Source organism: Podarcis muralis, chromosome 6, assembly GCF_964188315.1.
Source record: "Podarcis muralis chromosome 6, rPodMur119.hap1.1, whole genome shotgun sequence".
Classification (NCBI taxonomy): domain Eukaryota; kingdom Metazoa; phylum Chordata; class Lepidosauria; order Squamata; family Lacertidae; genus Podarcis; species Podarcis muralis.
In genome coordinates this window covers 62,591,759-62,606,693 of record NC_135660.1, presented here as the reverse complement: position 1 = coordinate 62,606,693, position 14,935 = coordinate 62,591,759, and the positions used below count along the sequence as shown (strand labels likewise).

The window sequence follows — 14,935 nt, the reverse complement described above, 5'->3', positions numbered from 1 at the left end:
GAAATTGTGTTCCATTATGACTTTTTTGTTGTTGTTAATAACCAAACATACAATGTTGCAAAGCAGGTTTAGAAAGATGGCTGCACACAAGGTTTAACAAAAATGTACTTATATAATAATAATAATAATAATAATAATAATAATAATAATAATAAGTTATTATTTATACCCCACCCATCTGGCTGGGTTTCCCCAGCCCACTTCACAGTAATACTTTTAGTTCTCTTGGGATCACCTTGCTTTGGTCGTGGAGTTGGGTTCCATTCTGGTACATTTTTCACTATTGCTTCCACAGCTTGTCCAGCTGCAATGCGGGTATCCCAGTTTGTACTCCTTAAGTGTATCAATACCTTTAAGAAGTTCAAAAATGCATTCATTATGCTCTTTGTTTCCAAACAGATGTAATTAAATTCAGCAGCCACCAAATATTCTGGACAACACTCTAGAGCTTATAAAGTATGATTGATTAAAAGCTAGTCATTGAAATAGAAGGTCATCAAACGCAGATCACCATTATCTTTACATCCCAATAGCCTATCAAGTTTACTTCTGTTATATATCATTTGATTTTTTTTAAAAAAATTAGTAGTTTATAAATGCCTACACACACACACACTTTTTGATATATATACATGTTAAGCAATGGTCTGGTTCAACTAGCTTTTTTTAGAAAAATGTGGACACTTTTGACATAGTTCTCTTTTCTTCCAGAAATCCATAGGGTTGCTACTTACACAGAACACTAGATTAACAAATTTAAGGATTTAATAGCTATTTTTACTCAAAAATAGCTCAACAGCATGAGGCTCTCTGCATCTCAGCTCTTCCTGAAACCATCTGTTTCTACAGAGGATATTCAGTAAGAACTTAAGAATCTGCTGGATCAGCCAGTGGCCCCTTTAGTCTAGCATCCTGTTGTTACAGTGGCCAACTAGACCCCTCCAAGTCCAAAAGCAGGAACAGAGTACAATAGCACTCTAGCCACTTGTGATTATCAGAAACTGACAATGTTAAGTCTCTTCCTTAACCTATCACAGGACAGAAGCAAGGGTGGCACAGAAGCTGGACAGCCCATTTACAAGAAGTCTGCAATATGTCCAACTTACTTCTGTCATTTTTATAAAAATGCCATGGAGGAAATCAATGACCGTGTTCCACAAAAAATTAGACAGTAAATTCTGTGGATTTTCAGTAATGATCTTCCCTAATAAAGTGTTTTACGACTAGTATCATAAGAAACAGCAACTATGCAGAGAGGCTTTATCAATTAAAGCCGCAATCATACACCCACACACTTGGGAATAAGCTACATTACTAAAACTTTATTCACAGCAGACATATACAGGATTGCCCTGTAAATACAGAATTCTAACACAGACTTATATGCTATCTAAAGTGTTCTATCAAGTAAATTAACAAAATACACAATTAAATGTATTTCGGTATTATTCAACTGATTCTAACTTAAGGCCTTCCACCATCACCAGGTATTTAAGGTTACAGAAATTCACATTTGGCTCATTTTGATGACAAGGAATACCTCCAACCATAAGAGGCTAATGGAGAGTGGTGCTACTGCAGAACAGGCTTTCCAGCACTGATGCCGTTGCCATACACCAGTATGGGGGGGGGAGTGCAGGGTGGCAGCAAGGTCAGGAAGGTGTTGGTGTATTGGCAGAATCAATCTAGCAGTCCCAGAGGTGAACCTGAGCAACTTCTGCCCCCTCATCCTGGTACACAGCAGCTGTGGGGTTACCAAGTCCATGGTGGTGCCCCTCCCCCTGTTCTGCCTAATCCTGGCTCCAACATTATCAAATATTCAACAAAATGCTTACTTTGGCTAAGAGATTATGTAGTTCATGTGGATGAAGTTTCACAACCTCCCCAAGTTGTTGTGCAGCTGCTTTCCTTGTGACTGGCGTTGTGCCAGTGTCCAGTAAGATAAAGAGACGATCAAGCCTAGTATGGATGACAAAATGAAAATAAATATTTAAAAGATGTATCTGCAAATTTTGAGGCAGCCTATGTTCTAAAGATCACATGACTAATTACAGTGCATTGCACTGACTATATTAAAAAAGTTTAAATACCATGGGACTAGATCAGGGGTAGTAAACCTTTTTATACCTACTGCCCACTAATGCATCTTTCTTGATGGTAAAATTTCCTTACCGCCCACCAGTGCTGCAGTAACATGTGCCGTAGAACCCCCGCCCACCTGGAATCCTGAAACGCCCACTAGTGGGCGGTAGGGACCAGGTTGACTGCCCCTGGACTAGACTAACAATTCAGATTCAGTCACATTTCTGTCACAGTGAAATGTAACCATACAGACATCCAGATCTTTAACATCAGGTTGACTTCAAACAAGGTATGCTGTCTCTGAACATTTTTACTCATTATACTTGACAGTGTGAACTGAAATACTGCACAAAGAACTTCACAATCTGCCCAAAGCAAACTACCCAGTATACTACTTTGTAAAGCAAGTTGTGGTTACCAGGTTTGTTGCATCTTCTCTCTGCCTCTATTTGTAAGCTGATTCTCACTTCTTTTTTACTATGTAGTAAACTTACTTTATAGTCATTTTTAGCATAGGACTTATGCTATATGGCTGCTTGAGCAGATGTTGGCTCAGTGATGGACTACTTAACTTAAAATACTTATAACTAAGTACAGCCTGCAACATATGCACATTTAACTTGTGTGTGTTCAGGGTGACTGAAAAGCCTCTTCCTTGCTGCTACTCTCCAAGTTTCTGCTGGCGGGGATACTCAGATAAGGGTCCCCAACAATTATCTCAGGATCCATGTAGGCCCATGTCAGAAGAAACATTCTGCCATGTACAGGAGTCCTCACTGTGCAACAATTACAGGAATAGAGATTGAGAACTCCTATCCATACTGTAGACATATGCAATACACAAATTAACCTGTATTTCTGCAACTAGAAAGTGCTGCAACCTTCATGAGAAGATCACACAAGGCCTTTGCTTTCTTATGAATTGTTGTCTCCATCGGGTGAGTTGTGAACTAGTTTTGAGATACCAGAAGCAAGTGCCCTGCATCTGATGTCCTTTTGAGTTGCCCCCTCCCTTGTGGATGACCTTTTCATCTATTCCTCAAATGCTTGTCACACTGCTACCAAACAGTACAATCCTATGCATGTCTATTCAGAAGTGTCTGGGAATATAAGCCCCACTGAATTCAATACTAATTACTTCTGAATAGACATGCACAGGACTGTAATGTAAAGTGCTATCGTTTCAAGGCCTCAATCTTCCTTTTAGTGGAACTAAGTGCCGCTAAACAAAATGGGCATTCTGAGTAAACTTGTGTAGGACTAATCTAGCCAACCAGATGCCTATGGGAAGCCCAAAAGAGCGACTCTTGAGTGCAAGAACACTCTCCCCTCCTGTGGTTTCCAGCAACTGGTGTTTAGAAGAAGAGTGCAGCCTCTGACAGAGGAGGTAGAACACATCTATCAGGATTAGTAGCCACTGATAGCCTTAACCTCCATGGATGTCCTGAATCTTCCAACACTGAGCCTCAACTGATATCCCTGAGTTCTAGTGTAACTTGAGAGGAAGAAAAACTTTTCTCTATCCAGTCCCTCTACAATGCTTAATTTAACATACTTCAATCACGCCACACTTACTTGACTTTTCTCCAAACTAAGAAGCTCCAAATGCTTGCAACCTTTCTTCCACCCCCTGGATCATTTTGTTGCCCTGTTCTGAAACTTTTCCAACTCTACAATATCATTGTTGAGATGAAGTGACCAGAACTGTACATAGTACTTCCAAATTGGTTTCACCATACAGTTGTATAACAGCATGATGGTATTTTATTTTCAGTTCCTTTCTTAATAGTCTCCAGCATGGAATTTGCCTTTTTCACAGCTGCCTCACACTGGGTCAATGCATTCATCAAGCTATACATTATGATCCCAAGATCTCATTCCTGGTCAGTCACTGCCAGTTCAGACCCTGTGAGTGCATATGTGAAAATATTTTTCTGCTTCAACATGCAATCCCTTTTTGTTTTAATCACCCTGAACTATTAAGTATCATCAGCAAACTTTGCTGCCCCACTGCTCACCTCATTTATGAAGAAATCAATAAGAACAGGTCCCAATACCAATCGTTGGAAAACTCTACTTCATACAGCCCTCCATCAGAGAAAGACTGTCCCATTTACTGCTACTCTTCTGTTACTTAACCAGTTCTTCCTGATTTTAAATGGTTACTGTTTATATTTCAATTTTAAATGGTACTGTTTATATTTCAATTTTAAATGGTACTGTTTATATTTCAATTTCCCCAAAATTGGTTATTTCGGGGGGGGGGGGACTTGGGGAAATGTTTTTCCTTATGGCTTAAAAATTATAGAAATTTTTACATCTCTATGCGTGATACATCAATGAAATTACAGGATTTTCCCAGAAGACTGAGTAGAGACACATGGGAGAGGGCACTCAGGCTCTTCCATTAATACCAATTCCATCACAGACTTGATAACTATCTATCCTACCTCCCGCTCCCATATCCTGCCTCCCACTCCCATCCACTATCACTTCACACACAAGGCATTTGGGCATAGTCAGTTTCAGGGTGTCCTTGAGCAAGAGGAAGCAGGACACAGAATGGGAAACAAGAACCAAGACAATGATCTTTGTTCCAGGCATGGGAAGAACAGATACAAATCAGTGGATTTGGGCTCCCACAATACCAAGTCCTACTTAAAGCAGAGTTCAAGAACACACTGCTATTCATAATTAACATATTTTTGACCCTTGGTTTTCTCAATATGGCTCCTAGTGGAACAGAATGAATATGTCAATAGTGAAACCATTTTAAATACTTTTACCAAGAAATCCAGATAATCTACTAATTTGGAAAATTAAATAATAAAGTTAAGCAAAATTCTAGTGAAATAGTGTTACTATGTATAGAATAGACTAGAACAAAAACCCACCTATACCACAAAAAGGCACAGTGAGTGCTTTCTTCGAAGTCTACCCATTCTGGACCACAGTTAACAAAACAATGTTTGCAATTAATGAGTTTGTTGACAACCACCAGTCAAAGTATTTTCTAGATAACTACAAGAAAAAATAAAACTATTTAACACACATGTAAGAACCAATATTTTTTGCTGAACCACAATACATTTTAGTTGTCTCTTGCATTTTTGCTCCATTTTAAAGTCTTACTATTTCCTTTTACAGTAACACTGTTCCCTCCATCTAAAAGCCTAACAAAAGTAACATAAGACCTTTTTAAAAACTCCCAACGAAGTCTCTGAATATTTTCATTAGACCAAGTGACAGTGTGGACCTGTCATTTTAAGAATAACTAGGTACAAGCCACACAGAGGCTCACCCTTTCGATTTTTTTATTGCCAGGTGTCAGAATGGCTTTAATTGGCCTTACATGGGGATGTAATTAAATTAATCCAATGGTTCAATTTCAAGCTACAATGATAATTGCTGAAGGGGGTCTCGTTATACCCAAGAATGCTGCTGTTATTGGGGCACCATGTTTGGCTACTCAGCAACTGTTGGCAGTAGTTTCTGTGCTGGAAACTTTTGTTTCTCTCTGCATGGTATGTAAAATTTGTGCTTTATGCAACACTTGCAGGGATGAGTTGAAGTATTTGTATCAAGATGTGGCTACTTTGTGATTTCATGCTACAATTGCAGCTTTTTTTTAAAATAGCATCTTCATGTACAGTATGAGGTACATATGAGCCATCATTTAGACAGGGGGAAACTCTTTTATGCCTGTGATTACTAACAGAAAGAGATGGAAAATCCATCAACAAGGTCCATAGACAACTGCTAGATTTTTTTTGTTTGGCAAAGACGTCAATTTTATTCATCAGTTTCTATTTTTGTATCACTTTGACCACAAGGTTCCCTACTTCATAGTTTCCTGTCGTCTTTGGATGTTTAATTGCTCAAACTCCTACACCACTTTCCCAGACCTATTGTTGTTTACAAAATTGTAGGTGCTTCATAACTAAGCCAATAAAAATCTTATATAGCTTAATTTTTTCTCTCATTCATTTTCTAACAGCACAAGATAGTGGTTTATGTCTTAGGGCAAAAGACGCAGAACAATCAATTCAACCTTTCAAATGAGAAGGGACTATTTTTCTTTAGCTGCTAGTGAACATTAATGTTTGTATAAAACATGTACAACCACTTCAGGAAATCGTGGCTTTAAAACTGGGAATCCATGGACTTCCTAATGTCGTTGGACTACAACTCCCATCAGACCAAGCCAGTATGGCTAATTGTCAGGGACGATGGGAGTTGCAGTTCAGCAATATCTGGAGGCCCAAAGGCTCCCATGCCTGCTTTAAAATGTTAAGAATATCATGATTAACTCAGACCTATCATCTTCTAATTTGCAAATGACCCTTACTGGCAGGTTACAGAAAGTAGGGAAAACAAACAAACTGCCTTGACCTGAGATGACTATTTGGGCCCACTATTTCGTACTTCAATTGTGTCTTGGCCAAGCTATGGCCTTTCTTAGAACAATTTAATTAGACCTCAGTGATCCATGTTCCAATAACCTCCCATACAGATTACTGCAATGTGCTCTATGTGGGGCTGCTCTTTAAAACAATCTGGAAGGTGCAGCTGGTGCAGAATGTGGGAGTTCAGCTGCTAGAGTATTGTACATCACTCCCAATTTTGAAAGCACTGTACTGAATGCCAGTGAAAGCACAGTACCAGGCCTAATTCGGGATGCTGGTACTAGTGTACAAAGCCCTTTACGACTTGAGACACAAGTACTTGAAAAAATACTATTCTCTATATGTCCTGAGTCACAATGTATATAACCAGGGTGTGAGACCCTTCTCATAGTGAAACCACCATGGATGGCAAGGAGGATGGGAATGCAAGAGAGGGCTTTCCTTGTGGTGGCATCCTGCTCTAGAACTCTCTCCTGGGAGAGATCTGGTAGACCTTCATTTGCCAAACTGAGGTGGAATTTGAAGAAGTTTGTGTTTGTGCAGGCCCCTGGAAGGGAATACAGATAGCTAGACATTGGAATTTCATGACAGACAATTACTGCATACAGTGGTACCTCAGGTTAAGTACTTAATTCGTTCCGGAGGTCTGTTCTTAACCTGAAACTGTTCTTAACTTGAAGCACCACTTTAGCTAATGGGGCCTCCTGCTGCCGCTGCGCTACTGGAGCACAATTTCTGTTCTCATCCTGAAGCAAAGTTCTTAACCCGAGGTATTATTTCTGGGTTAGCGGAGTCTGTAACTTGAAGCGTATGTAACTTGAAGCGTATGTAACTTGAAGCGTATGTAACCTGATGTACCACTGTATTATTTTGTTTATGCTGATATTACCTTGGGGACCCTTGGGGGGGGAGGGCAAGATCTAAATTTAATGAATATTTTATTATTTATTAGATGTATATACCGCCCTTTATCACAAGATCTCAGGATGGTTCACAGGAAAAAATCAAATATAAATTAGCAGTAGACATTTGAAATATCCAGTGACTTTTGTCAACTTGCTACTAAAGATCCTTTCAACCATCCCCCCACTTACCACTCGCTAAGTTGGCTGGGGATGATGAGGACTGTAGTCCAACAGCAGAGCTAGAATGCTGGGGAGCTGCTCTGTGATAATGAGCTCAAGGTGATTGGTGGACATTTGGTGATTTTCTATTGTTTTCTATTGTATTTTTACTGTACCCTTTGGTATTAATATGCTGCTCACAGCTTGAGGTGGCCCTTGAGCCAAAAAATGGTATATAACTAAACCACAACTTAATAATGTGATATCTAGGGACCTAAAGTTGAAAAACACTCCTTTAAATGAAGCTGCTTTTCCGTGCAAAACATACGCTCTATTAGAGAGCTATGTGAAAAGGATCTAGGAGTCTAGCAGAACACAAGCTTAAAATGAGTGTGATGAAGCAGTAAAAAAAGCTAATGGTATTCTAGGCTGCATCAACAGAAGTATAGTGTCCAGATCAAGGGAAGTAACAGTACCATTCTATTCTGCTTTGGTCAGACCCTACCTAGAGTACTGTGTCCAGTTCCAGGCACCACAATTTAAGAAGGATATTGACAAGCTGGGATGCTTGCAGAGGAGGGTGACTAAGAGGATCAAGGTTCTGCAAGCCAAGTTTTAAGAGGAACAGTTGAGGGAGTTGGGTATGTTGAACCTGGAGAAAAGACAAAAGATACGATAGCCATCTTCAAAGATCTGAACAGCTGCCGCATGCAAGATGGAACAAGCTTGTTTTCTGATGCTCCAGAAGCTAGGACCTGAACCAATGGATTCAATTTACAAGAAAGGAAATTCCACCTAGGAAGAACTTTCTGACTGTAAAAACAGTGGTTGATTGGCCATCTCTTGGTGATTCTTTAGCTGCAATTGCTACATTGCTGGGGGTTGGACTAGGTTACTCTTGTGGTCCCTTCCAACTCTCCAGTTATATGATTCTATAAAGCATCTTAAAAAGCAGAGACATCACCTTGCCAGCAAAGGTCCGTATAGTTAAAGCTATGGTTTTCCCAGTAGTGATGTATGGAAGTGAGAGCTGGACCATAAAGAAGGCTGATCACCGAAGAATTGATGCTTTTGAATTATGGTGCTGGAGGAGACTCTTGAGAGTCCCATGGGCTGCAAGAAGATCAAACGTATCCATTCTTAAGGAAATCAGCCCTGAGTGCTCACTGGAAGGACAGATCGTGAAGCTGAGGCTCCAATACTTTGGCCACCTCATGAGAAGAGAAGACTCCCTGGAAAAGATCCTGATGCTGGGAAAGATTGAGGGCACAAGGAGAAGGGGGCGACAGAGGACGAGATGGTTGGACAGTGTTCTCGAAGCTACCAGCATGAGTTTAACCAAACTGCGGGAGGCAGTGGAAGACAGGAGTGCCTGGCGTGCTCTGGTTCATGGGGTCATGAAGAGTCGGACACGACTAAACAACAAGAAGTATCATCACAAGCTACAGCAAGACAATTATGTAAATAACTGCTGGCAGAAGCTCACTAGTTATTGCCAAGCCAGTGTAACACAAGGCACCTAGGTTTTAATTTACATGATCAGAAAAACGGTGAGGGCTATAACAGAGGCAGAGCACATGGTTTACATGCAGTTCCCAGGTTCAATGCCTGGAATACCCATTTCCAAATAGGGCTGTCTGAAACCCTGGAGAGCTTCTACCAGTCATTAGTCTAAAGACACAGATTCTGTGCCTGCCCCCAGTGTTGGTCGTAGTCCAACATCATCAGTCCCAGACAGCATGGCCAAGATTTGGGGATAATATGAACTCTAGTCCAGTGACAGCTGAAAGTCCACATATTCTGCATCCCTGGTGTAGGCAATACTCAACTAGATGGATATGACAATTTCCTAGAAGTTTTTCAAATCAGGCTTTTCATGAAGAAAGGTAACAGCACTGCTGCTTAACAGAAAGAATAACCAGAAGAAAACTCATGATAAATAAAACACTGATCAAATGAACATAATGGGCCACAAGTTAACAGCTTCTAGGTTCCTAATTTGGTTTAGGACTACAGTGAAAGCATCTTTACGATGTGGGGACCTCATGCACCAGGATGCTCAAACACTGGAAAGGGCATGATGCACAGCTTCTTCGTATACAGTGGAGGCCTCCGTGCACACACATCATGCATAGACAGGCACACACATTCAGAAAGGGAAACTCTAACAGCCTTGAGGACTTCTCATTCATTTTCGTTTAGCCAGAAACCATAATTGTATGTGTGTGTCTCATCAGATTTCTCCACGGCCCTTTATTCAAACTCACTTAAAGTTACGCTGAAATGAAGTTTGACACCTACCACCCACCGACCCCCTTAAAGCTTCGGGAGTCCCTAACTTTAGGGTGTGTGTATGTGTGTGTGCAGGGCCTAAGCTCCTTTCGCCTGCACTCATCCTTGCTTCTAGACTCCACAAAGCTTGTAGAATCCCGGGTATAGTGCGGTATATAAATTCAATAAATAATAGCAACAGTAAAAGCGTGAGGGGGGGTGCCTGCCTACCACGACTCCATGAGCAGCCACCTCCCCACGAGGCGTCCCTCCGGAGTAAGAAAGGCAGGCGCCTGCCGATATCCCGGGCTACTATACGAACCCGAGGAAAGAGCAATTAAACGAAGAACGAGGCGGGAACCCTCTTAGGAGACCGCCTGCCCCCTCAGCCCACTCCTCCCCCCACCACCTCACACCGACCTGGAGACGGCCATGGCGAAGGAGAGACGGAGCTAAGGCCCGGCTGAGCAGGCAGGGAGCCACCGCGCTGCTGGCAGGAAGGAGCGGGGACAGGGCCCCGGCCTGGGCCTCCGGGAAGCGCGGCGCGGCCCGAGGGCGGGATGGCGACTAGGCGAGGCTTCGGCCCGCGGCGGCTCGAGCCCCCCTCCTCCCTTCGGCCGCCTGTACGAGCAGTAGCGACCAGAAACTCCACCCGCGCGGATTAAAGCCTCTATTCTCCCATCACCAGGGAGAAGCCCGACGCCTGGTTTTATATGAGCAGCCATCTTGTATTTATTCCCTTCCTCCATGGAAGCCGCTTCCTGATTGGCATGGACGCCAGACCGCAGCCAATGGGAAGCGTCCTCTGAAGAGAAGTGCGGGGGAGGGGACAAGCAGGGGCCGGAGAGGAGTTCGCGGAGCCTGCTGAGGAGGAGGCGGCGGCGGCCATGCTTACGGGGCAGTACCATTCGCCCAACCGGATGGGGGTGGTGGTGAAAGGAAGACTCGGTAGTTTTAGCGGTTTCCCATCCGCGGAATAAAGGGAAATAATATATCCTCCCCCCCACTCTTCCGGTTTCTCCGAAAATAAACTTAACTTGGAAAATAAAGCGGTGAATGTGCTAGTTCCTGGAGAAATAGGTCTGTTGTCCCCTGTTCTTGCTTGCAGGTTTCCCACAGGCATTTGGTTGGCCGCTGTGAGAACAGGTTGCTGGACTAGACGAGCCATTGGACTGATCCCGCAGTCTCTTCTTATGTTACTACTGCATGTTATTCCCCCGAAAATGCCCATGTGGCATTTCTAGCTTCCATTTCAGTTACAGGGCGGAATTGAGTACCTGTGGTGCTTTTAACCCCGCTTTCCTAGGAATGAGCTGCACTCCAGGGCTTCTGAATAAACATGGTTAGGATTGCACTATTACTATGGCAGTTCTACATTTGGCTTTCTCTTGCCCTATTTATGGTGAAGGAATTGGCTACTATGCCCCTGGACGAGAGAATATCATGCTAATGAGTTCAGTTTTAGGTCAGTTTCAGAAGGGAAAAGTAAATCCGTAACGAAGCTACACAAACTTACACACCCTCATGAAAGTACTGTTGAGCACATTTGATGATGATGATAAAATGGGCAAAAGATATTGGGCATAATATTCAAATTGACTCTTGGTTAAGGCTATGGAATGTTGGAATTAATTTCACTGCGTGTATGGTCTTGAAAGAAAATACAATGAAACTGATGTACAGATGGTACTTAACTCCAACTAAATTAGCTAAGATGCACAGAATGAAAAATAGGAAATGTTGGAAATGTAATGAGAAAGAAGGAGATTTTTATCATATGTGGTGGACTTGTGATAAGGTTCAAACATTTTGGGAGAATATATATAATGAGTTAAAGAAAAGGTTAAAATATACTTTTCCTAAGAAACCCGAAGCTATCCTGTTGGGAATGGTAGGGGCTAAAATATCCAGATTAGACCAGACATTAGTGTATTTATGTATGCCACCACAGTAGCAAGAACTTTACTTGCCCAAAAATGGAAATAAATACCAATGATACAGGATTGGCAAAAAAAGATGATAGACTATTTGGAACTGGCAAACCTGATGGGAAGAATCAGAGTGACCAAGTGTTCCAGAGAGACTGGTGTAAATTAATTTCATTATAGAAAATCAGTGTACACATTTAAAAACACTAGCAGGATTGAGATAAAACTTGCAATGTTTATAAGAAGAAATTTTCTACTTGTATTTTAAAAATCTGAATACTTTAGAAAAATGTAGAATTGTGATGATATAATTGTGTGGAATAAAGATATGTCTTAGAAAACCAGAAGATGGATGGAGGGAAGCGGAGAACTTGGCAGAGCTAAAAGTTAAAATGTGTTTTAAGTTGATATATTAATGTTAAATTTTTGGAATTGCGTTGAGCACATTTTAAATCTAAAAATGCAAGAAATAGAAGGTGTCATCACAAGGAGACTCTGCAGTAGATAATGCTAACAAAGCTGCACTCTTCTTGCCTCTTTTAAGCTTGAACACCATGTAATTACTGAGTGCTATAACAATCTTTATAATGGGAAAGAACATGAGATTCCCACCACTTCGATAACTTGGGGTATGTTCACAATACCATCTCAAAACCACTTTTATTTTGGTGAATTTTACAGCTCTTTCCCCCCAGCTATTCACATCAGCATGGCTTCATTAATGTCAGATTAATTTCTGTTTGCGTATGCACCATCTTTACCCTATGCAGAGGCGTTCACACCTTGGCTAGAGATGAATTAGGAAGGGCTTAAGCACTCCAATCAGTGTGAAATTGGTTTGAGAAAGAACACATCAGAAAGTATTTTAGAACCAGGTAAAGGACATGTATTTTGGATAACATGTGAACATGGATTAAAACCCAGCACTGGAAGCAGGGTGAGTGGACAGTAAACAGGAATGTGAATATATCCTTAGTTCATTCATCAGTTCTCACCAACTAATCGCCTTAAATTTCACATATTCCACAATTCTATAGGTGCAATCTTTAGATACTGAAAGGATTGTGAACTAGCCTAAATTCAACAAAAATAATTACCAATCATGAAAAGGCCACATTTTAACTTTTTTTTTTTTACACAGCTCAACCAAAATAACACTTAGAAAACTCTAGTGAGCTCTGAAATATCAGCTCCACCAAGACAGACTAAAGACTAATATAGTCCTTTTTACAAAAGCCCTAAACATGCCCACACAATATTATCTCCTGTAATAGAAAGTATGAGAAATAATTTATAGGTTAATGTTAACTCCACCCAACCCTAAATTTCAGCAGTCATCAATCTCCAACTAAGTCATAGTGAGAGTAGACCCATTTAAATCAATTGACTTAAATTACAGCCCTTACATTATGACTGTAAAAACATAAATAGAGCCCTGTTGGATTTTATGAACATAAGTTTGTAGCATTGACTTTATTTAGGTCATACTACATACTACATTGTGCTGGAAATTTTGCCTTACGTCATACATTTTTCAGCAATTCATTACAGTATTTTAATGATGTGACCTAAACACACCTTAAAAACATGTTTCCCTGGGCAGTTCCTTGATTGATTCAGAACCTAGATAGGACCTAGATACTATATGTAGCCTAGATTTAAAGATTAAATAACATTATGCTATATTTAGCATTAAGCCCCCAAATAGGGTTGCCAGGTCACAACCCAGAGAGCATGTGTGCCCTTTTACAGCCCCACAATAACACAAATCTATGCAGCTGTGGCTTCTTCTGCCTTGATCACCCTTCTCTTTCTGCCTGCTGCGCAGCCTATTGAGAGCCCTGCTTCCTCCAACAGTGGAGAAAGGTGTGTAGATTAATGGACTGGGGGAGAAACAGGGTGGGAGAAGCGGTGGCTGCATCCTCCTTTGCAGATTGGATGGCTTTTCCTCTAACTAGCCTGTGCCACCCAGTGAATGCCTGCTACTCCCATATTTGGTGCTTGTGCCATTGCTTTGGCAGTGTGGTATTAGTTGCTGTCTCCCATGCTGCACAGCACCCACTATTAGTTCCATTTAGTCCCACCATACCTTTCTCAATAGCCAGTGGCCTTGTATTAGAGGTGGGCTATTTTCTCCTTTCCCATTTTACTATTCCTGACCTTTCCTTCTCGTTGGATGTTCCAGCCCATGATATGGAAGTGTGTTGTGGTGGATAGAGTCTTGTGCTTCCATCAGGAAAATCTCAATTCATTCACCAGTCAGATATGAAACGCACACTGATCTTGTCCAAGTCTGGTTTAAACACTGAGAGCGTGACAATAAAGTGGGAAACCTGCTCGTAAAATACCCTTGGAAGAAAAAAAAGACATCCTCTCAAGTAACCTGGTCCTGAGTTATACAGCCTTACATGTTAGTACCAATACCTTAAATCCGGCCAAGTAGCAGATTGGTAGCCAGTATAAATCCTGCAGGCAAGGCGATATATAGCGGTTTGCCCCCACAAGCAACTGAGCTTTATGAATCATGGCATTTTTTGTCCTCACAAGAAACACCCGAGTCTCTTCAAGTACTTGCTTGCCTGCTTACTTACCACCACAGGAATGAGTAGCAGCTAAGGCTGTGGATGGACCTCTCTATCCAATCTGTGGCCCCAGATTGGGTCAATTTGCTTTGTGCTGCCCCATCCCTCCCCAAATCTGTCCCCAAAGCAATTTGTTGGTGGGGTTTAGGATTTTTAAATCCCTATTTTAACACAAAGTTTAATTTAATAAAATAAAATAAACAAATAGTCCTGTAGTCTTGATACCGATCTTGCTTCTAGATTCTAGTTTTGGTTTTTTTGAGATACTGCTTATAGTAGTACCTCGGGTTAAGTACTTAATTCGTTCTGGAGGTCCGTTCTTAACCTGAAACTGTACTTAACCTGAAGCACCACTTTAGCTAATGGGGCCTCCTCCTGCTGCTGCACCATCAGAGCACGATTTCTGTTCTCATCCTGAAGCAAAGTTCTTAACCTGAAGCACTATTTCTGGGTTAGCGGAGTCTGTAACCTGAAGTGTATGTAACCTGAAGCATATGTAACCCAAGGTACTACTCTACTTAAAAATCCTCCAAAAGCATGACAGGAGAAAAATGATGAATGCCTCCAATGACAGTGAGGACTCTACACAGCTATCTTCAAGC

At 41.4% G+C, this 14,935-nt stretch overlaps 1 protein-coding gene across 2 annotated transcripts in view; it reads right to left on the bottom strand.

Annotated features, from left to right (window-relative positions):
* BTAF1 (B-TFIID TATA-box binding protein associated factor 1) overlaps nucleotides 1-10,565 on the bottom strand; it is a 38,970-nt gene extending 28,405 nt beyond the window's left edge. Inside the window, exons 1-3 of one of the 2 annotated variants that reach the window (XR_013393234.1) lie at nucleotides 10,244-10,565; nucleotides 1,836-1,959; nucleotides 236-350 (exon numbers count right to left, since the gene is read on the bottom strand). Coding sequence is in view for 1 of the 2 variants with exons in the window: in XM_028729812.2 (XP_028585645.2) it covers nucleotides 236-350; nucleotides 1,836-1,959; nucleotides 10,244-10,257 (253 nt within the window). In the remaining variant the exon portion in view is untranslated. The remainder of the gene's footprint in view (nucleotides 1-235; nucleotides 351-1,835; nucleotides 1,960-10,243) is intronic. The other variant, XM_028729812.2, reaches the window with a different exon arrangement.
* Between the last annotated feature and the right edge of the window lie 4,370 nt (nucleotides 10,566-14,935).